Source organism: Melozone crissalis, unplaced genomic scaffold (assembly GCF_028551555.1).
Source record: "Melozone crissalis strain CALT ecotype California unplaced genomic scaffold, PUWL_Pcris_2 ptg000029l_1, whole genome shotgun sequence".
In the NCBI taxonomy this organism is placed as follows: domain Eukaryota; kingdom Metazoa; phylum Chordata; class Aves; order Passeriformes; family Passerellidae; genus Melozone; species Melozone crissalis.
The window spans coordinates 17,437,589-17,465,426 of record NW_026535807.1 but is presented as its reverse complement, the minus strand read 5'-3'; the positions used below and the strand labels follow the sequence as shown (position 1 = coordinate 17,465,426).

Here is a 27,838-nt window from a genome sequence, read left to right as displayed (position 1 = left end):
TAGCTCAGCACTGCTGGAGGAAGAAAAGGTATTAATAGAGAAATGGCTAAAAAAATGCCCTTGGATACAACTTCACCTTCACTGACCTTTGTATTTGAAAATACTTTCACACTAAGCTCTGGGAGAAAAGCTGCTCATTATTTGGTGCTTTTTGAACAACTGCTTCAATGCTAAAGCAAAATTCTGAATATTGATGCAGAACTGCACCCAGAAATCACTCATGGAAGAAATGAAAAATCCACCAACCCCCAGAGTAACACAGATCTCCCCCACTGAGTCAGACTGCCTCTGTCCAAGGCAGAAGGAAGGAGCTCCGTGTGTCGCAAGGGGAGCTCATTAGACACTGAAAGGCAAGAGGAGAAAGCAGCAAAGAGATGCTAATCTAATTCCATCCCTCATTAGGCCCACCCCCTCGTTTCTGCAAGGAGCACACACAGGCTGATGCTCCCCAATTAAATTCCTCAATTAGATGGATCCTGCTCTGGATCCATCCCTTCAGGAGCCATGGCTGCCCCAGCAGCCTGGGCCCTCTGCTCTGCCCACCAGGCATTTGCTCCTCCTCCATTTTATGGTTCACAGCAGCTACAGAAGCAGCTCCACCACATCCAACAGCAGCTCAGGCTGCAGCAGATGGGACCTGACATGAACCCACAGGTCAAGGTTAACCCCTGCCAACAAAATGAACATCAGATCCAGGATTATCGATGTCCACAGGAGCACAGATCCACCCAGCAGCAGTCATGGATCTCAACCTTCCTGTGGCACAGCCCTGCGGTCCCTGCTGGATAAAAATGTTTGGTTTTGTGGGTTTGCCATTTCAGCTGTGGCCAGGACCACAGCTGGAGGAAGGAATGCCCACAGAAAGGCAGAAGCCTGCAGGGTGTGGCAGAGAAATGTCTGGGATCTCCAGAAAGCATCTCATGAATATTCAACAGGGGAAGGAATGACTGCTACAGTGGGCCAGAAGTGGCCCAGAAATGCACCAGGAGAGGTTCCCTCACCCTCAGGAGAGCAGAGGCAGAGCCCTCTCCTTGTGCTGGGCCAGACTGAGGGCTCCCAGCCCAGGGCAGGGTTACCATAGGTGACAAGCCAAGAAATAATCAGGGAACCTCCACAGCATCACTGAATGCTGAACACTATCATTTGTATGCAAGGCCTATCAAATGAGCCCATATCTGTTTTACCAACTTGGGTGTTATATTAAAAAATTTTATTATCTAATCCAAATGAGCTGTTTTCCTCCACTGAGGAAATGGTTGGAATTTGAAAGCTTAAAATGATAAACTGTCTGCAAAAATGTGGCAATAAACACAAGCTTCAGAATTTAACTTCCATTATGTGTCTCTACCTGATAATTATGCTAAAAGAAAACTAAAATAAAACTGTGCAAAAGCAGTTATTGATCTGTAATAAAATTCACTTTAATAGCAATTAATTCACCTTACTGTATATTAAATAAGGAATTGTTATTACTTCTCTAGGATTTAATATGCAAAGCATAATTACATGCAACAAAGTGTTCTTCTGAGAGCAAGACATGAAGAGGCTGCTGTGCAATCCCACACCAGGCTGCAGTAGCACTGGAGTCAGGAATTTTGAGGGAATAGCATTACTGAGAGAGCAGATGTCACCCAGGCTCTAAGTTCCACATCAGTGCCAGCCCTATTATTTGTTTTTCAAGCCATATCTCACACACACGAAAGAGAGAATATTAAAAAAAAACCCTTAACTTGAAATTTAGCTCAGTTCAGAAGCTGTACTCAGCTATTAAAGCACAATATTCAGGCTCTGGAGCAAACAGAAATGTGTAACATCTGTGGATAGAAATAATAGACCTGTTGGTATTTCCATCATTATTCAGAACACTGAGCCCTGAGGAATATTTGCAGCTCGTTTCAAAGGAAAGGTCAATCTTCCGAGTTAGACATCATTTTGTTATTAAAAACTAACAAATCAAACCTAGAAAAGCAAAAAAATCAGTACACACAGGAATACAGATATGGGGAGACTGGACAGAAAATGAAATATTATTAGAGGCAAGGAGTGGAAGTAATGAAACCTTTACACAATCTTTTTCAGCTGTAGAATGAAACACTCAGCCACAACACTGAAAGCCTTTTTATTACCTAAAAGAAATTGTTATATCAAACAAGGGACTGAGCAATGTTGGATGAATGTGAAAAAAAGTGTGTATAAATTGTCAGTCCTCAAACTAAAATGGAACTGTTATATGAGAGACAGAAGCACTGGGTTTGTCAGTAATTTACAAACTCACTCACAGCACAAGCAGAATCCAAATGCCAAGGCTTTCTTAGATACTTAAATCCTAACTGCAGGAGTATCTCCCTGTCTTACCAAGATTCCCAGTGAAGAGGAAATAAAAAATGCTTTATGGTGCACATCTAAGCAATGGCAAGCTGAAGATCATAAAATACTTCTCTAGCAGATGTTTTCCTACTCGAGGTCTTTCAGGTCTAAAATGAAGAGTAAAACTTTTTCAAATTGAGAGAGAGAAAAATAAAGGCTTGGGGTACTGCCATCAGTGTTTACCTTCCCTGCACACCCTGACACTGATCACCATTTTCTACTTCTGGCATGAGGGAGGCTTTTCATGTGTGTCTAGTGGAACTAACCCAATGCAAAAAAAACCAACAAAAACCCACACAAAAAAACCTCAAACCCACTCTACCTTCAGAAAGAATTTTAAACCCATCAAAATTCTGTTAAGTGTTCACTTGTGCCCTCTGCATTTTGCTACCAATGCAGGGTACCTTACAGCTTGACAAAGCTCATTTCTAGCATTACCATTATACATTTTCATCATTCCACTAGATTCATATTTTTACAGTCTGCTACATTCACATTTGTGGCACTACAAATATGTATCTTTGCTGTTCTGCTGTGGTGGACTGGCTTTTATGCCTTCAGCAACTCATTTGGCTTGAACTAACCAACCACCAGAATATCAAAAGCAGACTTAAAGGAGTTCCAAAAAAAAAAAAAAATTCTCCTCCTTGCCATTTTCTCACTGCATTTATTATTTCCTTTAGATTTGCCATCACTGCAAATTCTTCTGGGAAAGACAAGATTAATTTTAATGTAAAAACCAAGAAAAATTGCTTGCAGTTCTCAAGCAAAAGCAGGGAATACCTGTACAGGCACACCAAGGCACCCATAAATATGCACAGATCTATCACCTATTACACACACACAAATGGGTTATACAGATTTACTGCTCAAACATGTAAATAGCACTTCAGGCTGCAGTAGTCAAAGATAGAGCAAAACAGGCAAACAACAAGTACAGGCAGGGTTTCTGCCAGCTGGAAGCTTTTGTGTTCCTCACTCACCTCCTCCAAATCGTCGCTGACCCACAGGGGAATGGGGGTGCCCCAGTAGCGGTTCCGAGAGATGGCCCAGTCGCGAGCGTCCTTCAGCCAGTTCCCAAAGCGCTTCTCCCGCACAAAATCTGGAACCCTGGGACAAAAAACCAACAGTAGTCACGTATCACTAGGTGCCACTTCAGAGAAAGCTGGTAAGAATTGGTTCTATTTGATTTTATCCACCAAGAAGTTCGTTTCAGCATTGATTGACTTGGAGCACGTTCATGTTACAGCTCTGGTTGCTGCAAGGCCTGAGGAGGTGCTGCCAAAAAACACAACACTGCCTTCTTCTGATCTCAGGTGAGCTGCAGAAGTGATAAACACCAGGTTCATTTTACCATAAAGCAACTCAGGAAAACGTGGCAACATCAAATAGATTCATTAGGGATGAAACAACAGCCAAAGTCCTCGGGACAGTCCAACACTGGAGGGTTATGGCTAAGGGTGATCACAACACTGCTGCTTAAATTACATATAGAAAAAGATTTTGAGGTTGAATGAAATTCCCATGATTAAAAAGCCTGGAGCAATAGCATCAAAAGGCACCTTGGATTATGTGTGGGCATCCAGGTACATGAACATTAATCAGGCTGATAGATCATACAAAAAATCCTTTCCAAGCTATTTATCATCTCACTTTGAATTACCCAATTAAGAAACAAAACACGCCCCCCAACCACAGAACCCTATCAAGGCTTGCTAAAACCTCATTTTGAGCACTAATGGGCACTGAGGGATGGTAAAGACAAATTATCATTGTATGAAAGTGTCTTGGAGCTCAAAGGTTAAGGCCAGAACCCAATGTTCCTGGTTGTGCTAAGTGGCCTGGTGCCTCGATCAGAACCATTTTCTCCCACAATATAAACAAACAATTAACTATTTACCCAATGATTATATGCAGATGAAGGAAAGCAATGGGTTTCACAGTCATCAATATGCTCCCCTCATGCCTAAAGGTGCATTTCAAAAGACCAAATTGAAATTAAATTCACAGAAAGAGCAACCTTAAGACAGTGTCAGACACACAGAAGCTGTGAATGAGCAGCTCACAACAATAAAGCAGCTCTGGAACTGAGCTTTTAGCAACCCAAGGCAGGTTTTGCTGGGTTTGTTTTCCCAGTCTAACCAGAAAGGCCCTTCCCAAAGTCTGAGCTGGATTAGGAGAGCCAGTTTCCAAAGGGGGAGCAGCCAAGCTACAAAGCACACAGGGTCTCTTCCACCTTTTCTTTCTGAAGCTCTTGGTCCTCTTGTCAAGTATTTCTTTTTAAAGAAGATTTTTAATCACAGATCAGTCCCAAGAGTAACAAAGATGAAAGGCTCCATTAGAGGACAAACTGAAAGAATGGATTCATATGACACATTGAGGTAGGATTTGGCCCATAGCAGGAGATTTATGAAACAAGTGAATAAGTGTGAACAAAAAAAAAAAAGGCAAACTATTGATGAAAATAAAAGCCACTCTCTTTTAAAAGTTTTACCCATGACGATGCCATGTGGAGATCTAAAGGCTTCTTGATGGCAGTGTTGTCTCAAGTGGATAAAAAGTGCCCTTAAAAGCCTCACTAAATATCAGCCTGAGGTTCCACAGCTTCCCTTGCTGTTTCTGGAGTTACTTTCAGCCGCAGAGTTGTCTCCTGTAACACTTCTCCAACAAAAATCTAATATAAAACAATTTTAAACAAACTCAGTGAGTCATGTTTCACATGACATGTGCAGCCCTGCTTTGAAATGTAGAATGTATACAGGCTTTCCCAATTTGGTTCAGCGTGGGACTCATTACTATTAACTCTCTGTGCTGACCTTAGGAGACCCTCTCTCCAAACACAAGTGGAAACTGTACAAAGTTCATTAGCATTTGCCCAACGTTCCACTAATGTGGAAAACTTCTCTTTACATCACTCCTAAACTAGTTTCCATTTTTCAGAAGTTGTTAGACACTGATTAGCTGAAATTATTAGTCCCATTTAACATAGCTAGAGGCTGAGACAATCCCCCAATGACATTAAAATGCTAAGAGTTTCAACTCTGCCTCCTCAAAACACGCCTGAAAAATTAATTTTATCCCCAAAGTGGACATTAACCACAAAAATCTATGTGGTGTGATCTCTCTCTCTGAGCTATGAAAGCATATAATTTACCTCTTCTGGTAAAATTGTCTGGCCCTGCTGCCAGTTTTCAGTGGAACATGAAACACAAACCACTTCATCTCCTACCAACCAATTTTGGAACAATGATCTGTGGCTCTTCAGAGGTACAGGGCAGGAATAACAGTGGCACAGGCATCAAGTTGAACAAAAAGAGCCTGTACCTAACCCATTCTGAGCCCATCACTCAAAGGAAGTGTTACTTAAAGCAGTTGGGTTTTGCCTGTGCAGAGATGCTGCCCATGGGTGCTGCCAAGGGCAGGCACAGTCCACAGCTGGGATCAGGCTGGAAAAGGGATCTGCAGCAGGAACAGCCATGCCAGGCACAGCCCTTCCAGTCTGGAGCCCATTTCTTTTACTTGCTCTCACCAGATTTAGCTCCAGAGAGCTCAGCTTAACACATACCTACATATCACAGGGGAAAAAATAAAATCAGAGGCACCTTCTACTTAAATATTTGATGAGGCTGGAAAAAAAAAAAAGAGTATTCTCAATGATGTTGTTATTAACACCTGATCTTTATTTAAACCAATTCCAGGTTAGTGTTCTTATAGAGTTTTTCAGTTTCTTTTCATCCTACTCTTAGATATTTTCTCAGTATATTTCTCCTGTTATATTTTCATAAAGACACCATCATGCCACAGGCATGTATTAGTTGAGGGAGCATTTTTTACTCTTCCATCTACACAAAGCAGCTGGAGGATAAATGAAAAGCCCTCTCCCATATGGCAATGCACACATTTTTCATGTTTAACCCCACATCCATCACAAAGCCCTTCAGGCTGACACACAAAGCTCAGGTTCCTGCTGGTGACCCCTGAGCTTGGCTGTGCCCAGTTGTGCCTGTTCAGAGCCCTGGACTGGCACTGGACACCCTCACACCCCAGAGAGGATCAAACCCCAGCACCCAACAGCTCCATGAGGCTGCAAGTGGAAAATCAAAGCAGCCCCATCTCTCCCAAAGCCATGGTGCTGCAGCTCCTCAAACTAAGCTATGAGAAACGGGTTTTTATGGGTTTTTTTTTTATTTCCCAACTGGCCTACAATTTGTTTGACCTTCAAATTTCTCTGCAAAATGATACAGATAGGATTTCATACTTCTTTCTCTGACATTTAGCAAGGTTAAGGAGACTGCTGCCTCAGCAGGTCAGGGAGCTCTTGATTCATGGCTGTGGAACAGTGTGGGACAATTGCAATTTCTCCTCTTGGCACCCAGGACAGGGCACGAAATAAACTTCAGCACTGCAGCAGTTGGAAGGTTCAGGGAACTGAACTCCACAACACAAAGGAATAAATATTGTTTTGCCAAATCATAAATTAAAAAGATTCTGAATCAAAGTACATCAGTTCCAACCTGTTTGAATGCTCATGTCTATCTTACTTTCCCAACATCAAAATTCTATCATATAAGTTAGAGATAATGAAAATTATTCATTTGCTGCAAATTTCCGTGTCCATTTTTGACTGTTTGTTCCTATTTTTGAAGCAGATGTGGGGTTTTGCTTAATTCATGCATTGCTAAGTCCTCTGCACAGTCAACTCCCACATCCTTTCTTGGTAGCTACTCATTTTCTTCGTGTCTAAAATAAAAATTCCATTTGACAAGCCAAAAAGACCCATGAAGAGCAAAGCAACACCCAGCCTTTTAAAAGCATTTATTAACTTATTACAACAGGAACCATCTTCTTTGCCTTCTCAGCCTATGCACAACTCAGCACCCAAGTCACACAAGCAATGTGGGCATGGGTTTGAAAACAGCAAATACTGACCACCCTCAATCCCAGAGCAGAACTGAGTCTGCTGACAGTGAGCTACCACAGGCTGAGCCAGTGGGATCTCAGCATCAATAAAATGCAAGGAACAGCATCAATTAAATAAAGAAATTTGCTTTCTGACTCTTGTCTCCAGAGGAAAAATGTACAGGATGCAAATAAAAAAATATTCTAAATTATCATATTATCCAGAAGGAAACTTATTAAAAGGATGAAGACATCTGCTCCTGTTCTCTAGATATATTATAGGGTGTATTTCTTGTGCTCATAACACAACTGCAAATACTGAACTGAGCTCCTTATTCCATCTGAGAGCTCAGGTGTGCTCTGAGCTGCCTCACCGTGCCCCAGTCACAGGATGCAGGAACTGCCTGAAAGCAGCACCATCCCTCTGTTCTGTAAACACAAACAGCACTGCCAAAATAAAACACTGCCCCTGCACAAGCCTCGTGTTTTAGCATCAGCTCAACATGAGAAGCTGTTTCAGATATTACATAAAGATAGGCTAATCCTTTCTCACTCTTCTTTGTCATGGTATTCCCTGCAAAACCACAGCACCTTTACGTATTGGGTAAGATTTACTTCATAATTGCTAATTAAAGGAGTTAAGACTGTAAAGTTGATAAACAAAATACTACCTTAAGCAGTGGGAATTAGAGGACCTAATACCAGATTAAGAGCTCTAATACAGCTTTGGTTCTGAGAGGATGGTCCCAGATCTGTCCTTCCTTTGGCAAGCTGGTAACTTTAAGTGCCACCTGAAATCAGGAATCAGTTTTAAGTCTGGAAAAGAGAAAGTTACTCTAGCAGCAGATAGCTGAGTTGTATCAACAAACTCAAAGGTGATGAAGTAGTTATTCTATGTCATCTAACTAAATATGTACAGATTTATTTAAATTCCTAGCATACCAACAGGGGGGTTTATTTTAGGTGTAGAATTTGGCTTTCTTTTTAAACATTAACCAACCCTTAGAAGACAAAGGCTTAAATTCCATTATGTTAATTTACTCTAATAACAAGCCTCCTTCAGCATGCCCTCAAATTGATTTTTAATGGTTTTTAATTCAAAGAGATAAAATAAGCAACTATTCATGGCCTTCTGACACTTTAATTAGCACCAATCTATATCATGGACCTAATTAAACATGGGGGGAGGGGGGAGGGAGGAAAGGTCAGTGTGTGCCAGGCAGAATTTCCACTGCAGCAGCTCTGCTCCTCAGCCCGGGAGAGCTGCAGTGGTGCAAGCCCACAAACCCTGCTCATGGTGCAGCTCACAGGGGCTAGCTGAGCTGTGCTTTCCATCATTTTCATCTCCCAATGTTTCTCTTGGCTCCTTTCTCCTGGTTCCCATGGCAACCCCCACGTTTGGTGGGCCTGCAATGCTGCTGCAGCCCCGTCAGCGGCACCGCTCCGGACGCAGCCGTGACCTCCAAAGCTGGCACACACACACCCCTGACACCCTGCTGCACCTCCCTGCCACAGCCAGGCACCTGCTCACTGTGATAAACTCCTTATCTCATCAACAACCCCTGCAGCCACAAGCCAGGAGTTCTCTTGGGAATGTTCTAACATTTGCTGGCACAAAGTATTTTGTAGGGCATCAGCACCCAGGATCCATCTCAATGCACATGTATCAGTGCATTTGCATTCCTGTGACAGGGCACACATTCTACACACTGCTCATGTCACAGATTTATCAGATGCCCAAGGAAATCGTGCTGGAGTTGCTCTGTGAACTGGCATTTGGGGGGTTTATTTCAGCAGCTTTTCCTTGTGCCCCTTCAGTGGGGCTGGAGAGGTGCCTCTGCATCCATGGCATCAGCAGCAAGCCCTGCACAAGAGGCTCAGAGAGCAAACAGCAAAACTGAGGCACAGCAGAACAGTAGCCATCAAAATCCAGTGAACAAGCCTCCAAATTCACTTCTAATCCTCAGCCATGTCTGCTAACAGACAGTAATAAAACCCTCTCTAAATTAGACAAACACAAGGCTAACCCTGCAGCAATTTTTTCCATCTCCTGCTGTAGGCAATGGCAGCAATTTGGATTTTTCCTCGGGAAATGTTGCCATCTAGTGACTCCACGTTGCTGTACACATCACAATTGCTACTAGAGGGAGGATCTCATTTGTAGTCACAATTCCCCAGTAAGAAAAGTGTGACTGATGACTCAAAAAGAAGAGTTACAACTGCAAGGTGATACTAAAGAAAATGAAAAAATCTACACACACCATAGATTTAAAACTGTTCAGATGAAATGTATTAATATTAACAAACTAAGAAAGAAAATGTCCTGAGACTTTCTATAAAACAAAAATACGCAGCAAAAGAAGGAAAAAGGACTCACTGATTTTCTTCCATTGATCTACAATCCTGTTATGACTTAAAATTCTGTGGCCCTGCCTCAGACCCAGATTCCCACGTGAGCAAAAATGACAAGTTCAGTAAAATAAACATTTGCTTTCTATGGTGGCTCCACAGCCCATCCCTGCACAGCCTCGGGGTTTCTGACACAAACAGGCATCATTCCTGATCACATCTCACCTTTCCACAGCTGGGACACAGTTTTGTAGTCAAAGATTAAAATGACCAGGGTGAAAAGCCTCTCCAAAGCTTGATGTGCTTGATGACACCTGGGCTGGAGCTGCAGGGAGTGAGTGCAAAACTCATTTTAATTTCACTACAGAAATGTGCTGTGGGTGGCATTTCCAGCAAGAACTAACAGCTTAAGTGATGGAAGTCAGGAAAATAATACCTTCAACCATACATCAAGCTCTTTATTACAGCACCTGAGTTCTTCAGTGGTGAGAAGATGCCAGAACAAAAGCTTTGGCTGCTTTGAAGTCCCTGACTGTCTCCCATCACTGCTTTCCTTCCACTGATGCTCATTTTTCCACTCCTGCAAGTGCTGCACATCTTATGCAAACAATGTCAGAACTGCACAATGTCTTTAACATCAGAAACTTGGCAACAGCTACAGGTCAATGCTTCAGGAGTTACTGAAGGAGAACTTTAAGTGAGGGAGGTTTAAAAGAAAGAAAAAAAAGAGTTCAAAGCTAAAATTTAAACAGAATCTTTTCTATCAGTCTGCAAGAATGGAAATAAAACATCCACTGCCAGAAGGATGAGCTACAACAGTTTGGAATTCTCATTGGAAATTGTACAGATTTATTGCTTTCAGTAACTTGTAAATTTTCAATTTACACCAACTTTGAACACTGATGACAGGAATTAGTCCTATATTGTAATTATAATCTAACATGGCCTGGTTTAGTCTGTGGGTACATAAAAAATGCTCTTTCAACAAACCATTTGAGAAAATGATGGTGACAACAATTAAGGCTGAAATCCAGACAGGACCTTGGTGCTGCATCCAACTCTCCTTATCATGAGAATACAAAACCAAGATCTGACACAGATTTGGCTGGATTTTACAGCAGCCAAATCTGCCTCTCTTCATCTCAAATACAGCAGCACTGGGTGCCTGAATGCCAAACAGAGGATAATCTTTTTAATTTAAAATTTCCTTAAATAAGATCTCAGTTACACAGCAAAGAACATCCAGTAAGGGAACCTCAATTAAAGGCTGAAGCACAGCCCCCTAAATACTGTTCCAATTGTGCATTTTCATCAACATCCAGCACAAGTTAATTCCCAGTCTGACTGAAATAAGGATGCAACAGAGGAGAGAGGGTTTCTGGGCTTCTGGTTTTACAAAAATGCTGGCACATTACTCATGCAGCCATTATTGGAAGTGATAGTTAAATTCATTTTGAAAAATGAAAATAGACTGACTGGTTTTAATAAATTTTGAATGACTGTGGCCTTATAAGTTGGGTAATTCACTAAAAAACTAATTAGAAATGCAATCAGGTTGCAAAGTTTGTCCAAGTATGTTTAATCTATTTCATCAGAAAGGATATCTATCAAGAGGGCAGCTATTCTTAAGGGACAATATACCTATCAGTCATTTGGAGGAATAAAAAAAGCAATGCAGTCAAACCCATTTTGTAAAGGTTAATATAGTCTGAAAAGCATTTATCCCAAATTTTCTCATTTTCAGGACGTGCTGAAGCCCCAGAGAGTCCAAAAATAAATTTTTAAAAAGCTACATATTATTCCTGTGACACTTTCAGAGATCAAGTCTCTTCAAAAGCAGAAAAAGTAGGTTTGGGGAAGGAAGGAGTTCCCAAAATTTAAATAAATGAATACTGCAGAAGGCCAGCAGTCTCAATGCCAACTTCAGAAGCTACAAGCCCAAACAAAACTGGCATCAATGGAGAACACACGAAGAAAACCTCAAAAACACTCCCTTATTCTTTACAAAAGCTGGATTTTAAAAGCCAACTTCCAGATTACCCAGTATTCAAATTACTATGAATTCACATACTGGAAATACATATTATTTATTAATAATTCTGTGATCATACATCTCTACTTGTAGCTACATTCCCAACAAAAAGCTTCCCAAAATCTTAAAGATCACATGGTTTTAAGAGGAGTCCTGAGGAACCAGTTTTATGTTCAATGATGGAATTGTGTTCAGAGTCAGAAACTGCCTAAAGGACAAATGGTTCCTGTAATTCCAGGCATTCTGGAAATTGCCAAATGATGGCATTGCCTGCTCTTCTCACCCAACCTCTGCAGGAGCAGCTCCAGCATTTGCTTCCACTTGTATCCCACCCATCAGCACTTACAAAAACACCACTGAACCCCAAATATGTACATGAGGTTCAACTGAGCAGTAATTCTCATTAATTAGTGTTTCCTGGATGAATGGAGGTCACTCAGCAGCTCCTTCCTGAAGCTCTGCTTCTGGAAAAGCAAAACCCATCCATTCAAGCCCTTCTTAACAGGATCATTACATTTTTTCTTCTGTTCATGTGAAAATTAAGTATGCAGGTCTACTGTCATCCCAACAGTGAAAGCATCTTGAGGAAGCTAATTAAAGCTAAGAACAAACACTTTCACCCCCTCTCCAGCTTATTTTTGCCCCAAAGGAGGATCACAGTATGTTCTGCTGTGGAAAACAGAAAACAGCACTCCCTAATCTCTAAACTCTCCTGACACAGGCAGACTGGGCTTGTGCTGCAGCATTTTTGGGCAGCTCCATTCTGGATCACTGACTTTTCCCTCACATCCCAGGATTTACACTGCCTGCACCACGTCAGCACTTATGCAAAAGCTGCTCATGGAGAATTTAATTGCCAGCTACTGTCCATGAAAAAAAGGCAGCACAAGCTGTAATTGCTCACTGAAGGTTGAGTCACCTTTCCAAGAGACAAAAGAGGTGGGAGAGGGGTGGAATCCCAGCTCTCCCTGCAGCCCTCAGAAGAAAAGACTGAATGAGGTTGGAATCTCCAAGTTTTCCTCACTCACTGGGAGGTCTCAGCCTCCCAGGCACAAGTGATGGATGACAGGAAGGGAAATAAAAATGCAGCTCATGAAAGTGCAGAAGATAAGGTCCTTTTGTTACTAACACACCACAAACTCAGGACTGACTCCCTAAAAGGCCACCAGCACCAACAGTCCCCTTTTACTGCAATTAATAATGCATTTAAGTTCTTATCTAAAGCTCATCTGCTGTTTTCTACACAAATCTCACACAATATAGGGAGTATTTTTCACACTCCCTATATACATGTCAAGATTTCATTTTTGCCATTAATAGAATTTTTTTTCTTTAAAACTCTAACTGAGTTTACCTACAACAATTAAGGCAGCTGGGTTGAGCTTTTTGTGGCTGTTTAGGGGGAGAGTGGGTGTGGATTTTTTTCTTCAAATGCACCTATGAAGTAATCAACCTTTATCTGTAATAACTAGATGAAAAAACACACAACTTGTCTAAAATTTGGTTTTATTTGGAACAATATATACACAGCCCTAAGCTGCCTCTATTACTGCCTCAGGTGGAACCTTTTGGGAAGCACATCTCCGCTTCTGCAGGATGATTCTCCTCTGCAGTTTCTCTCATGCTGAATTGTTTAGGTTTGCATACCATGATTGGAGGACACTTTTAATGACCCTGTAGTGTATTTCCCTGTAAATTACTAGGAAATATTCAATATCTATTCAGTTGATAGAACTGAGATAAAACACTGTTTAGAACTGGTCCCAGCAGCACTGGCTGAAAAGGAGTGGAAATATGAAGCAGAGTGAGCATAGGAACAGGGGAAGAGCTTTGGAGAGCTCCAGCACACACAACCCCCAGCTCCAGGGAAAGGAATAAATCAGATTTCTGCAGGACACATTACCAGTAGCACTGGGCATTGTTCTCCAGCAGCTTCTCCACCATGTGCTCCACCCTGACAAACCAGCTGGGCACAGCTTTGTAGATCAGCGGGGTATCTGACCTGTGCAGGGAAGGGAATAAAAGAAACAAACACATTTTTAAATGCTACACTATTTATAAAGTGCTCTTTAATATTTATTTTTTGCACATGACAGTCTCCTTTTCACAGAGTGCTGCTGAAATATTATCACAGTTAAAGGTTGGGGTTTGTTTGGTTTGTTAAATTACATAAACTGTTACACTTATGTGAGCTACTATTTTGAAATCCAGTCCTGAAAAAATATTTTACAGCCTTCAAACCCAGTAATTCAAGGAATTTGTATAGCAAGAGCAATCATGAGAATGTTCAAACGATACTTGAATTTGAAATTTGTGCTCCTACATAGTACAACATGATGAACTTCAGCAACTCTTAAAATGAGTCATGTTTCAGTCTTCCACATGAGCTCATTCTGCATCACTTTTTATGTGTACATGAGCCTGAAAAGCCAGGGAACATTATGCTGTGCTTTTACTACTTGCATTTAAAATAATAATCACAAATCATAAAGAAGTAACAGCACCTAGGGTTAACCAGAAGAAAGTTCTATTCCAGGAGGACAGGGAAAGCAAGAAATGCAGATAAGCATATAAAAGAAGTTTCAAATATATCTTAACATATTCCTTACTTCAAAAAGCAATACAAGAAAATTCTTATGGGAGGAGAGCAGTTTCACAACTTGGGATTGCTTAGAAATGGAAACACAATTGGCCAGAGCACAGATTGAGCAATTTCCTAAATTGCTTGGGAAAATCAGTATCTCCAAGCATCTGACTGCAGTGTCCCAGCCCAATCTCTGATTTATCAGTTCCACAATAACTGCTTAAGGTCTTGAATAACTGTTCAGGCAGCACATCCTTCTGAAGGATCCTGGGATCCAACAGGGGGCACAGGTCACTGGCAGGGCTCAGACATTTCTAACCCTTCCCATCCATCCCATTATTCCATTTTGAGGAGGGAGAAGAGCCCTAGGGGATAGGATCTGTGGGTACAGAGGAGAAAACAACACTGAGACAAGGAGCTCACTCTCCTTTAGCATCATTCCATTCCACAAAAGGTTTCTGAAAAATATTACTTTGGTTTGAGTCACTTTGGTTCAGAACTTACACAAAAATTCAATACACAAAAATTCACCTGAGAAACTCCTGTTTGGCAATACACAAAAATTCACCTGAGAAACTCCTGTTATCTCCCATGTGCAGTGAGCACTACAAACAGCCAAAGTTTAATTCATTTTACTTACACCCACAGCAAGAACACATTTGAAATCCATCAACTACTGCAGGTTATGATGTAAATTCAAACTGCTACTGTGCCAGCACTTGCTAAAGGTGCACCTGCCTGACCCACAAAAGAAAGAAAACCCACAGCAAAGGTTGTTCAGACCTTAAAAGCTGAACTCACAGTGCACAAAGCCCAACAATAAAAAACACATTGTTTCTTTTAACACTATACTTCAAAGGACTTTCCATTTTAACTATAGCTGTATTTTTCCATGTGCTTAAGTGTTAAAATACCTATAACCTTAAAGGAAGTGGTGAAAGCTCAAAGTAATAGTAATGTAGTTGTGTCCTAGCTATTAAAGGCAAACCTACTGATGGTTTGCTACAAATTTAATTTAATATAAAAAATGGGAGCAGTTGAGTTCACTGCTCACACAGTAAAAAAGCAAGCATTCCCCAAGCTACAAGATGCTTTGATTTCACTGAGTATTTTGTTCCAGATATGCTGAAGAATGATGATCACAAGATCTTGAGTAAGTGCAAACAAGGAGAATAAAAAATTGATATTAAAACTTTATATTTAAATTTCTCACATGATCTTCACATGTTGGAAAAGGAAGGTTGGGACAATGGTGAGGAGAGCAGCAGGTGGGGCTGGCTGGGAGATCTGTACCAAAGGCCCAGCAGGGGAACATTTCCCACCCAACACCGAAGTAATAACACCTGATAACCACTCCAAGCATCCCCAGGGCTCTGCTCCTCCTACAACAATAATAAAGGGGAGAGGACAAAGTTTCCCTGAATATTTTTCTTCTGGTACTACCAAGCAGTGCCTCAGCAGGAGACTGCAGAGAACAAAACAGTAAAATCTGCCCAAGCAGTGACACCTCCCATGTTTGTGCCCCTCATGACTGGTGAGAAGGTTGAGGAATGCAGGTCCAACTGGATTTTACTGTAGAATCAGATGAGAAATACTGCTGGGTTTTGTTTTCCATCAACACAAGGACCTTAAATCCAAGTCTGATCCTCACAAAGTTCCTGCCTTACCATTCCCCTCTGTCCCAACTGAACAAAGTTTTGTTCCCCTTACAGACAGATCCTTTAGAAACACATCACAAGAATCAAATCACAGTAATTGTGATCCTATTCAGTTGTCTTGTAATTTAGGAATGAAATGATCAATAATTCAGCCTGTGCTATCAAGATGCTTCTTGGCTTTGCCTTACTGGTTTGGAAAAGTCAAAGCTCCACATCTGCCAGTGGAGGAGCTTCCCAACACTGCTCCCAAAGGAATGGCAGGCAGGAGCTGTGAGGGACACCCAATATCTCAAGACTCCCAAGATCTCCAGTCCTGACCAATGTCTTCCATTTTCAGCAGTTCTAATACAGACAAATTCTAACTGAAAACTATCTACTCTGTCCTTACCAAGCTGTTGTGTTTTTCATACTTTAAAGTTTAGTTGACAGAAAGTTACTAAACAGAGAAGGATCCTGATTTCATGATATGTACAAAGAGAAGGCAAATTTCTCAACATCCCAAGGATTCAACAACTGCTTGGTTTCAGGGAAAAGCAGGAGTACATTAAGAAGAGTCTGATTGCAAAGTTTTTTTCCATTAATCAATATAACTTATAACTATGTTCAAAGTTAAGAACTACTCTTCTACTTTTAGCACATTCCAATTATGGTTTGATTTGTGATGGCAGTGAAATGAGCTTTTCAAGTAGAATCCATTGTTCGGTTCTTCCCACCGGATAATTTGCTGCTAGGTGCTGCCTGCAACTTATCATCCATCAACAAAAATGTCAACAGAGTGGCAGGATTAAGGATCTTCTACAGAATCAGCACTTCTGCATCCCTGCTTTTCTCTCAGAAGGCCATGACTGGATATTTGAGTTGCTGCACAAGAAAAACACAAGCCTTGCTTGATTTTGGGCCTGCCATTTTTCAAAAGCTGTCCCAAATCATCAAGGACGTAACACTTGAAGAGCAATTTCCCTTCTTCCTCCAGGCAGCTGCTAGAAACAAACCAATCCTGCTGCTCAAGAGCAAGCAAAGGTTATTTTTGCTATAAATTAAAGATAAATGTACCCTGCTAGAACACTTCACCTGGCAGAGTCAGAGCCAGACAGAGAGATGAGCTTTTATCACAGCTATTTCAGTACAGGTGCTGTATACATCAGATAAGACTTAAAATCTTCAAGCCATTTCAGATAATTAAATTAGATATTTTAATTTAAGTCTGTCTTTGCTCATAATAAGAATTTAATACTCTACTAAAAGGTTACTGAAGGTTCTTTTAATTTGATATTGTTTGGTGATTTTTTTACAACAGCAACAATGGAAATTTCAAACCAGGGAGAACACTAATAAAAACAAGCTTCATTTCTAGATTAAATCTGTCTAGCCCTGTATTCCTCAGAACCAAAACTTGTTTGTTCACTGACACTGAAGGCCCATGGGGAATTCCACATGGAGACTTCCCCCGGAGACATCCACCTAGGGAGATGTTTCCACATTTTAAGCAACTGGGCTTCTTTCAAAGAAATAGTCATCTAACAAGGTTCAAAAGAGCTACATTTTTGCCATTTTATTCAAAACATACAAAGCTTTAACACAAACATCCAAAGACTACCTGTGATATGCTTATTTGGATACAATTCAAAGGGTATCAAAAAAATCCTTTCCCATCACTCAGCTGCTTAAAAAATAACCTTTTTTACAAGAGGTGGTTAGTTGGGAGTGCTACACTGAGAAATGAGCAACACAAACTACAAACTACATTTAAAACCATAAATAGAAACTAAATTTCAGCACTACACTTAAATTCATCAGTTTTATGGCAAAAAAAAGAAAAATTTCTTGATGACTAAACCAAAACTGGAGCTCGCCTGAATTAATAATCTCGCTTTGTGTTATTTTTAGTTTTGGCAGGAAAATTAAGTAAAAGAGGGGAAAATACAGGAGGAAGCTGAAGAATTTGTGTGTTAGGAAGCTGAGCTGAAGGCAGGGGCAGGGGGGAGCTTACCTCCAGCAGAAGGGGTAGCTGTGCTGGAAGGTGGTGCTGTGGATGAGCCGGCCCTTCTCCTTCAGCCATTTGATGATGTGCTTATCTGCATCCTGAAACACACATTGGCCTTGGAATGCACATTGCTCTAAGCTACCACAGGGTTTGTCGCAGATATTCAAATTATTTTATAAAAAATCTATGCATAACCCAGCATTTACACACACACACACAAAATCGCTATCAAGTTTATACATTTCCTGCAGGGGCACTGTAAAACACTAAATTTGCAAAGTTATTTGCTCTCTAAACCCTGTTTATTTACAGTGTCTTCAATGTGTCTCTGCTATATGGATACATTAAAATTTGTAAATTAAAGCATCAGTCCTTTTATACCCTTAACTCTCTTTCCATATACACACAACTGTGTGTAAAATTTAAATTTTCTGAAGCACCAATACAAGCCAGAAACCACATTATTTAATATCCTAATGACTGAGTCTTCTAATTTTGTGGCAGGAAATCACATAGTGCTTTTTACCTAATATTTAAACTTCCTGATGCCACATTCCTCTAAAGTGACTGAATTTCAGAATTTGAAGCATATTTCACATACCTCCCTAACTAACTGGGACTTCATGCTAAGCTGGAAGTGAAAGCTGTATATTGATAATTTAAGACAAGCTACTGAACATACAAATGTCAATACAACATTAGGGGAAAAAAATATACAAATATCAACAAGTGGAAAATTCAGTATCATAAGAAAATTTTCCAAGAGCCTTAAATTCAGATTTTTGCCAGCAAGAAGCTAAACATGGAACCTCCATGTCCTCTTATTTGCTTAATGCATAAAGCAGGAAGGAAAGATAGCTGATTGAATCTTCAACTTAATTGGAAAAGACTAAAATCTTGCATTGTATTTGTTTCCAGAACTTGTTTTGCTATCAAACTGGAGCAGCAGGGCTAAAAGCAATTTGTTTTCTCAGGATATGGAATTTAAGAGGCACTCCCTGCTAGGGATTTGTATCTGCAGCAATGTGGAGTTCCTGGGGGTTCCTTTTCCAGGGATTCTCCTGCATCTGCTGCAAGGAAATTCCCACTGCAGCACAGCCCACAAGTGGGGAAATGACTGAATTTCTCCCTTTTAGGGGGTCACGTTACATTAACTGGCTGGGAGAAACTTAGTGATGGCACCTGGAAATCCAGAGTCATCCAGAGGTGAGGGAGGCCCTGCAGATGTGCCTGGAGACTCTGGACATGACATTTGTGTCAGGAGAAAGCTCAGAGTGAGTGAGAGTCTGCAAACAGGATCCTCCTCTGCCCTCTCACCACAACATCACTTGCATTTCAACTTTTTTCTCAGCTGCTTAATAAACAAATTAAACAAACGTTAAAACAAATTTTAATTTATCCAGATACCAGTCACACATTGAAAACAAGCCCACACAAGGAAAAAAAATAAAGCTTCTACCATATATAAAATGAATCTTGAATCAAGTATTTCAGGCCCACTGACCTTCACATACTGCCCAGCAAAGTCAGTCACTTCTGCTGTGAAGCAGCCTGATGCATCCACAGGACACACAGGCACAAAGTCCTTCTGAATGATATTAAAATCCATGCAGACTCTGTAATCATCCTGCAAAAGAGACAAGCAGCAAGCTGTAAGAATACAAAATACTGGCTAAGATATCCATCCCTTGAAACAGAAATGAAATATTCAACAGAAAATGTGATGACTGGACAAGAATAGCAAAATACTCAGGCTTCACTAATCCCAAGTGCTTATGAAAAAGTCCTTTTTTACAGGATTGTAGTTTTATTCATGCAGAAAATTATGATTTCTTCAGGCTGTGCCCTAGTACAGGGGATATGTGGATGTGTTTCTCTGCACATCAGTGCATACACACACATGTATTTTATGTGTCTGAGCACACACACACCCGTGGAGAGAACAGCTTCAGGCAACCCTTGCATGGCAAAGGAATCCATCACTCCATCCTGAGCCTGGATCTGCCCAGCTCTCCAGCCAACAGGGCATGTTTCAGAAAGCAGGTTGTTTTAATCAATCTAATTCTGGCATTTCACATAAGCAATCCCATTTTCTGAATGTCTTAACGAGCCAAAGCCTTTAAACCTGTATTTCTCAATCATTTTTGGCCCATAGGCAATGCTACTGACCAAGAACCACACATGGACAACATCATAGTTCTTTTTTCCTGGCCTGTCTCCATTTAAATTTTTAATTTCCTGTAGCAGTAAGGGAAAAAAAAAGGAAAAAAAAAAAAAAAAAAAGAGTTGCTTCGGATTTTCCAGAACATGACTGAACAATAATGGTATCAGAGAAAAAATTAAAACAAAATCAGTAGGGGGATAGAAAAGTTAAATTTTACCTTCCAGGCTGAAGTGACAGTAAATCTGTATCTGACCCAGGCTACACAGCAGCTGTTTCACAGGAGCTGCACCTACAGCACCCTCTGAGGCTGCCCAAGGACAGGGTGTGAATGCACATTTCACATGCAGGGCTCCACAGCTCCCTGAGCTGTCCTTCCCTGGCCCTGACCAACCCAGGTGAGCCAGCTCTGGGGTGCCAGGGCAGGGCTGCCATGTCCTTTGTGGCCCCACCCAGCCCCTCCAGCTCTCCCCACCACCCCGAGGCTCCCATTCTCCTAAGCCAGACCTGCTGTGTTTTACAAGGATGAAATCCATCCACAGATGGGGAATGTGGCCGCTTCATGGACCAGAACCTCACACATAGAAACAACAAATCCAAAGTTTTACACACAGAAACAACAAATCCCTGCAGCCCCAGCACTCCCAGCCCTGTTGTCCTAGGGTGATGTTATGATGCTTGTATCCCCATTCCTGTGTGCTGTTTATGCTGGATATCATGTTCTGTGCCTTCAAGACTGCTCTGAAGAGTGAAAGTTTTGGTTTGGTTTCTTATCAGAAAGACATACAGACGGGACAGTACATAGTGCCGCTTTTGCTTTTTGCTTTGCTTTTCACTTTGCTTCTGCTTGCTCTTGCTTCAGCTCATTAGCTAGTTTAGCTAAACACTCCAAATTTCTTCCTGGACTGTTTCTCCTTTCCTTTTTTGAACCTGCTCCAGACTGGGACCTGGGAACACCCAGAGTTTGCACCTTGTGGCTGCAGCAGCTGCCCCAGCACAGGAGGGATTGATAACAGAGCGACCACCCTCAAGGGAGACTTTCTGAATCTGTCATCTTTCTCAGAGTGGTGTCATGCTGTATTGTTCATTTTGTGTGCTGGGGGTGCTGTGCCTGTTAAATAAACAGGTTCTTTCCACTTCTCTCCTTCCCAAACCGGTTGGGCTTGCTGTCTGGAGAGGCCCCCTTTGGAGATTCTCTCCCAAATTTGCCCTAAACCAGTCCAGCAGCTGCAGAAAGCATCCCATAATTATTGCCCCTGCCCTTGTGACCCAGAAGAGCCTCTCCAACAGTGAGGACAGCTTCTGGCACACAACACTACTGCTCACATAAAAGCCAAGATCAACATCAGGTTTCTCCAGGATAGGAGCTACAGTGGTCACTCCTGCACCTCAAAATCCCTCAAAAGATAACACATAGAAGTTGTAATATACAAAATTAATAAGCACAGCTCATTTGTGAGAAATCAAAAGCTTTTTTATGTGAAATTTTAACAAAATAACAGGAACACAAAGTCAAATGTTCACCTTCAGCACCTCTTAGCAAAAATAAGCATCACTTTTGCCAAAAGTGTCAGGTACTGAAAAAAAAGTGCATCAGTAACAGATCTATGAAACTTGTGTGTCACAGCCTGAGCAGGCACTAGCAGCACTGCAAATTAAAAATGTGTATGCAAATTTAAGTGTTACTAAAGCTTTTAAGTTGACTGCAGGTACATCTGCATATGATGAAATACCTGAGCAGCTGAATTTCAGTGTCATGTTAATCTGGAGGTACAATGAGTTTACAGGGTTTTTAATACAGGTTTGTCTTGCTCTGTGAGCTTTAATTTTGATGTCTTTTGAACTGAAATAACAGAGGGCTCTGATATGGTGTGGCAGCTTGCATTTGGCAAAGGCATCACACAAGACAATGAAACTACATCTGGAACTAAATGGAAGTGAATTTTTACTTTCTATTTTTTTGGAGAAGGATACATTGCTGAGCTATCAGCAATACAGAACATGTATCAGTAAATAGGATTTTAAATAAGTAAGTAAATAAAACCCTGTCTTTCCAACTTTATTTATCAAAGGGACTCACTTATATTGATGAGAAGGATCAGAGACAAGACTCAAGGCTTGCTATGAAGGATTGTGCTTTCTTTATTTCCTCACCTCTCACCACCCTGGTGCAGTTATTCCTTTTCTATTCACCTTCACCTCAACAGGAAGGTGCAGAGGAGCCAATTAAGCAGGAACACAACCCTGTCTGCTACCATGAACCATCTCCCTTCCTTCAGCTAAGCCTGTCTGAAGGCCAACAAGCAACACCAGCAGGATTCTGCACAGAGCCTGCTGTGTAATAATGAAATCCTGAGCTTACACCAGCACCTCTGGGAGCTTTTCTGAACAGAAATAATCCAGGGGCTGTCAAAACTGAATTACATGCACCCCAAAAAGAAGGCAGAAGCTTTGAGTGCAACACACACTGTGCACTTTCCTTGTGAAGGCAGCACAGCCCTTTGACTCAGGCACCAAAATTATCAGAACTCTCCTTAGCTGATGACTGCAAGGTTTTGTTGGTGATGTCTGTGCACTTTTTCATCACACACAGTTTTATATATTTTTTTCTTTGTGAAGCATTTAACTGTTACTCTCAGGTTTTTTCATAAAAAAAATGTTTTACAAGTAATTGCTGATTTCCCAGAGGGGAGAGAGAGAAAAATATTTTTTCCTCTGTGTTTACAAAACTCAGTGGGCTTATTAAAAAAAATCAAATAAAAGAGGGCAGATAACCCTTGCTCTAAGAGGCCAATCAAGCTTTCCAACAAGCTGTTTCCAATAAATTTAACTGGACTGTGCAAATACACAAACCACTCTTAGGGATTGTGTGATTCTTTCCTGTCCAGGGAAAGCTTCTTCCAGAGCTCCTTTCCCTCCATCTCCCACAGCAAGAGCTCCTGATTCTAAATCAACTCCCAGCCTCTGGAACACCCAGGATTCAGCTGCAGGGTGGGACAGGATTTACCCTCCTGAGGACACTGACCAGCCACCACCATTTCCTTCATTAACTGCTAACACAACCCACCCTAATTTGCTTTATTCAGAGCTATATTAAGCTGGAACATCTTTTCATATCAACCATCATCCTGACAAGGGAAACACCACCACAATGGATGTTCCCTTCAGCAAAATGCTGGGCAAAAAGGATGGAAGAGGATGGGCTATTCCATATGAATACAAAGAGGCCTGTTGCTAATGCCAAGTTTCTCTGGAAATTATGACAGAGCTCGTGGTCCAGGGATTGCTAATTGCTAGGCACTGCAAAGTTTTTTGAGGGCATCTTTGGATAATGGCTGAAGACAGGACACTCTACAGAAAGGACAATGAGCCTAAAACAGTGCATTTAATTCAAGTGTCTAAAAACTGAAATTATTAAATCCATGACAAATTATTCCTGTTAGCCTTAAAAAAGAACAGACTGAGGGAAGGGACAATAAAGACAGAAAAAAAACCAAAAGAATGGAGTGCAACAAAATCCTTTCACACCAAGGGATAAAGTCTCAGGACAAAAGCAGTGAAAGCGTTTTCTCATTCTCTAACAGCCCAGTGAGTAATGAAATTGAAACACTGAGCAGAACTGCTGTTCCCAACCAAAATCATCCCTTAGCAAAGCCAGTTTTCACTACCAGTGCCACAGACCAGCCCTTCCCAAAGCTCCAGCTTCAGACTGAGAAAAGCTGAGCTCAGTGACACCCCCAAAAGATCCAGTGGTGAGTTCAGCTCACACAACACAACACAAACTCCAGAGGGGGACACAAAAATCTCCACCCTAGCACAGGCACTAATGGAAGAGCTCATGAGAATACAAAGCTACATGATATTCTTACACTTTTAAGCAGCAAATGGGAAGATTGTTGAACATCAATCACCCTGAGAAAGTCCCCAGGAGCTGGAAAACCCAGCAATGCGTGCTGGCCAAAATTAACATTACAGATACACCACAGTGTAGCTGATACTTACAGCACCAAAATAGGGAGCCTGATGGACAACCCCTGTGCCTTCCTCCTCCTTCACATAGCCATCCACCACCACAGTAAAAGCACCATTTTCTTTGCACTGTAACACAAAAATATCATTTTCTATATTATTTACTATATATTTACTCATTGAATATATTATTTATTATAAATATAATTTATACATATATAATACATTCTATATAATATATTCTATATAATACATTGTATTTATTCATTTTTAATATTTTTATTTTTCTATTTTGATATATACTAACACACATACAGGAAAACAGAGCTGCTCAGAACCTGGCAGAGCCACAAGCCACACAAAAGAGGAAAGAAGTGCATCAAAAATCAGTGACACAGTAAAATGTGACATCCCAGCCATGACTTAATGACTTCCCATAGCCCAGACACCTGTGTACTTCATTTAAAGAGTGTCAAGTGTGATTAAATCTCACACCTCTCCAGAAGTCAATTACTCCTGAAGCCACAGATCTTCACAGAGTTCTGTGCTTAAGAGACTGCAAATCAATACACTCCTGAATGTGGAGACACAACCAAGAAAGGTACAAAAGTTTCCCTGCATTTTTCTATGTCCCCTATACCTCTGGATTTTTAAAAAAGTTTGGTTTTATAGTCACACATTTTCCTTATTTCCTCCAGAGAATAAGAGCATGGTAAATACCAACTAAAAACAGAGAGAAGAGAAAATCCAGAAAAAAATTTGCTAAGGAAAGATATGACAAATTTCAGTGTGTTCAGTATACAGATAATGAAAAATAAAGGGCTATTTACTATTCCCTAAAACAAAAATAGTAAAATAAATACTGCAGTCACAGCTGAACCAAATATGTTACAAAATATTAAGTTTGGCTTGTTCTGAAGGGAGCTATTTTGAGATAAGATCTCCATTCTAAATAAAAAATTGTAGATGCCCCCATCTGCTCTTTACAAGTACAGCAGGACTCACAAAATTTATCCATTCCAACCCTCAGATGCACAGTCCAATATTCCACATTCAGCTGTTTTTGACTCTCCTCTAGAAAGATCAGAGATTGCTTCCTGCAGAGGTTTTCCCACCTTTGCTGACTCCTGCACATCTTTAGGAACAGGAAATGTCTCAAATGACCAAATCCCTCACAGGAGTCCCCAGCTGCCTGGCCAGCAGTGCTGCACCTCTTCATCAGATTTTAATCACCTTTTAATCAGATTTTTTTTTTTTAATTAGAAAAATTCTCTAGGAACTCTCCTGTTTCTAGATATTCTTTTATCATCTATGATGCCAGACCTAATGCAGCTGAAAAGCTGCATCCAGATAAATCTGATACATCAGTAGGGTTGCAGCAAAGGATTTTAAATCTTCAGTGGGAAATGACAGGGACATGTCTGTGGCTGTTATCCAAGTCATTCCCTTGTGAAGACAAAGCTGGGCTTAGGAGGAAGACAACACTCACCAGATGAGAAAATTAAAGAATATTGGTTAACGTGTACTTGTTAATATGTATTTAAGTTTCTCTTCAATCTGAAATCAAACTTCTATTTATCAACCAGTGTTTACTCTGAGTATATTTAAAACTTAAAGGAAAAAATTAGAGAAAAAAAACGTCAACACTGTTTTTCAAACTTTCACTATTTAATACAATCTGGAGTTTGTTATTAGAACCCAAGATCTTTTTATAATATGAACAAGGATTACTCAGAATGGGTTTTATTTTTGTCTTTATATCCTGTATCAAACACCAAACTGGTTCATCTTACCTGAATAAAATATTCAAAGAGTGGTTTGTATTTCTTGCCTTTAAGAACAATACCAGGAAACCTGAGGAGAAGGATTTACAAGAACACAAATTAACAACTTGAAAACTGGTTTTTTTCTATTTGTTTCTTCACCTCCCTGACAGAATTTGATTTCAGAAGAAGAAAATAATTTCCTTAAATTTACTTCCCACCTCTGTGGTAAATTGGAGAAAAATCAATGTCTTTTATGCATCTCTGCTACCAGTCAGCAACTTGTACCTGATAGATTTCAATCAATCAGTGTAAATTAATAAAGGAATTAAGCATTAATGACAAGCTCCTTATGGTAAAGCTGGGCAAGAATCTTCTGGATCAAACACAATAATCATAGCAACAAAGCCCTAAAGCTCAGCATGTCCAAGAGCACTAAATAAAGATCCTGAAGTTTTATGTACAGGAGATTGTGACACAGGGTATTGCAGCCTGTGAAGCTCAGATATCTCATTCCTTATTCCAACCTGGGCATCCAGGCTCTCCAGAGGGATCTCAGGGAATGATCCCACACAGGCAGGGCTGCCTGGGGAGCAGCTGGGCCAGACAAGGCAGAGATGGAGCCTGGCTCCCTCAGCCCCCGACAGCAGCTGCCAAAGGCAGGGCGTAGGTTGGGATTTGCAGCTCAGAACTCCCCTGGAAGTGCTTAAATTGTCCAACTTCAGGAGGAAAATCCACTTAAAACATAACTTAATCTAAGAGATGGGCTGGCTCTCTGACTGTGTCCCAGCTGTGGTCTCTCCCTGCTCTGGCCTTGATCTACAACTTCCAAACAATGGCCAAACCATAGAACACTTGACTCCTTCAAAGTGGGGGACTTTCCAAAGCTGTTTCCCTGCACAGGAAGGACCTGCAGCAGCTTTTACTGCCCAGTTCAAGAAAACAAGCCCACACAGGGACAGAAAAGTAGTCTAGCTTACAAAAACGTTCATGTATCTTTTCTAATTGGTTTCCATGCTTTGTCTTCTTCCTTGCTATAGATACACTTGAAAATCATCAATTGTTATTTCTTCTATTAATTTCTTCTATTAACTCAGCTTTACTTGCAGGTCAGCTGTCAAGCCCCTCCACACCAGCTCAGCACACACAATATATCCTCTAGGAATAGGGGAGATTTCTATTTTAAGCCTCAGCTTTGCAGATGGTTTATATGTTTTTATATTACACACAGCCTTTAGGAATGTTTGAGGTGCTTAATCAGGATCAGATGAGAGAGAAGCATCCCAGTGCTCAGCCACACAGATACAGAATGTGAAGCACCAGAATTGGCTTTAAAAAAAAAAAGTAGTTATATTCTTATTTAAGACAAGTCAGAGAAAGGTAGAGGTTGTGGATCACATTCCTGATTTTCATTTTGGGATCTGAAATGCTTTGTTTGTCAAAGTCCTGGACTCCAGGTTGAAAATTTATACAATGGTGCCTTCTTGTGACCTAAGCTATAGCAGTAAGATTTGTTTAAAATCACTTCAGCAATCCTTCACTCTCAGGAGATCAGAAATCTCTGGTTTGGATTCTTTAGAATTCAAAGAGACAACCAGGGAAATCAGTGTGAAGAAATTAAATGTTTAATATGCCAAAGGACTGAAATCCAACACAAGGGGAGGGAAATGCTCAACAATCACCTCCTACCTCTGCTAAATAAAACAGGAATCCACTGAATGGCCAAAATTGGGTTTATACACCCAGACCCACTCATGAGGGCAAAGCAGCCAGCTCAGGGGACTCCACACACTGAACATTTTCATCAGACCATCCCTGACCTCAGCCTGATCCTGCTACAGATTTTGTTCTATCAACTTCTCCCTCAAGGGCCTGACTGCTTGAAAATGTAAAAGTGAGCTAAAGGAAGAAAAAAGTTAAGAGCAGAAGTGGTAAATTTCATTTCCATGAATTTAGATACTTGTAGATCTAAATCGTTCACAGAACCATTCAACTACCAGCTACCTTTTAACTGTCTCACATTTGGGAAAATTAATTTTTACATAACAGAAAAACTGGAGCATGACCAAAAC

The 27,838-nt window shown here is 40.8% G+C and overlaps 1 protein-coding gene across 1 annotated transcript in view; it reads right to left on the bottom strand.

The window, feature by feature from the left end:
• The window catches only part of IARS1 (isoleucyl-tRNA synthetase 1), a 95,900-nt gene that overhangs the window by 44,704 nt on the left and 23,358 nt on the right, over window positions 1-27,838 (bottom strand). Inside the window, exons 10-15 of the mRNA XM_054280862.1 lie at window positions 25,797-25,857; window positions 24,037-24,132; window positions 19,378-19,500; window positions 17,880-17,971; window positions 13,551-13,649; window positions 3,351-3,477 (exon numbers count right to left, since the gene is read on the bottom strand). Coding sequence (XP_054136837.1) covers window positions 3,351-3,477; window positions 13,551-13,649; window positions 17,880-17,971; window positions 19,378-19,500; window positions 24,037-24,132; window positions 25,797-25,857 — 598 coding nt within the window. The remainder of the gene's footprint in view (window positions 1-3,350; window positions 3,478-13,550; window positions 13,650-17,879; window positions 17,972-19,377; window positions 19,501-24,036; window positions 24,133-25,796; window positions 25,858-27,838) is intronic.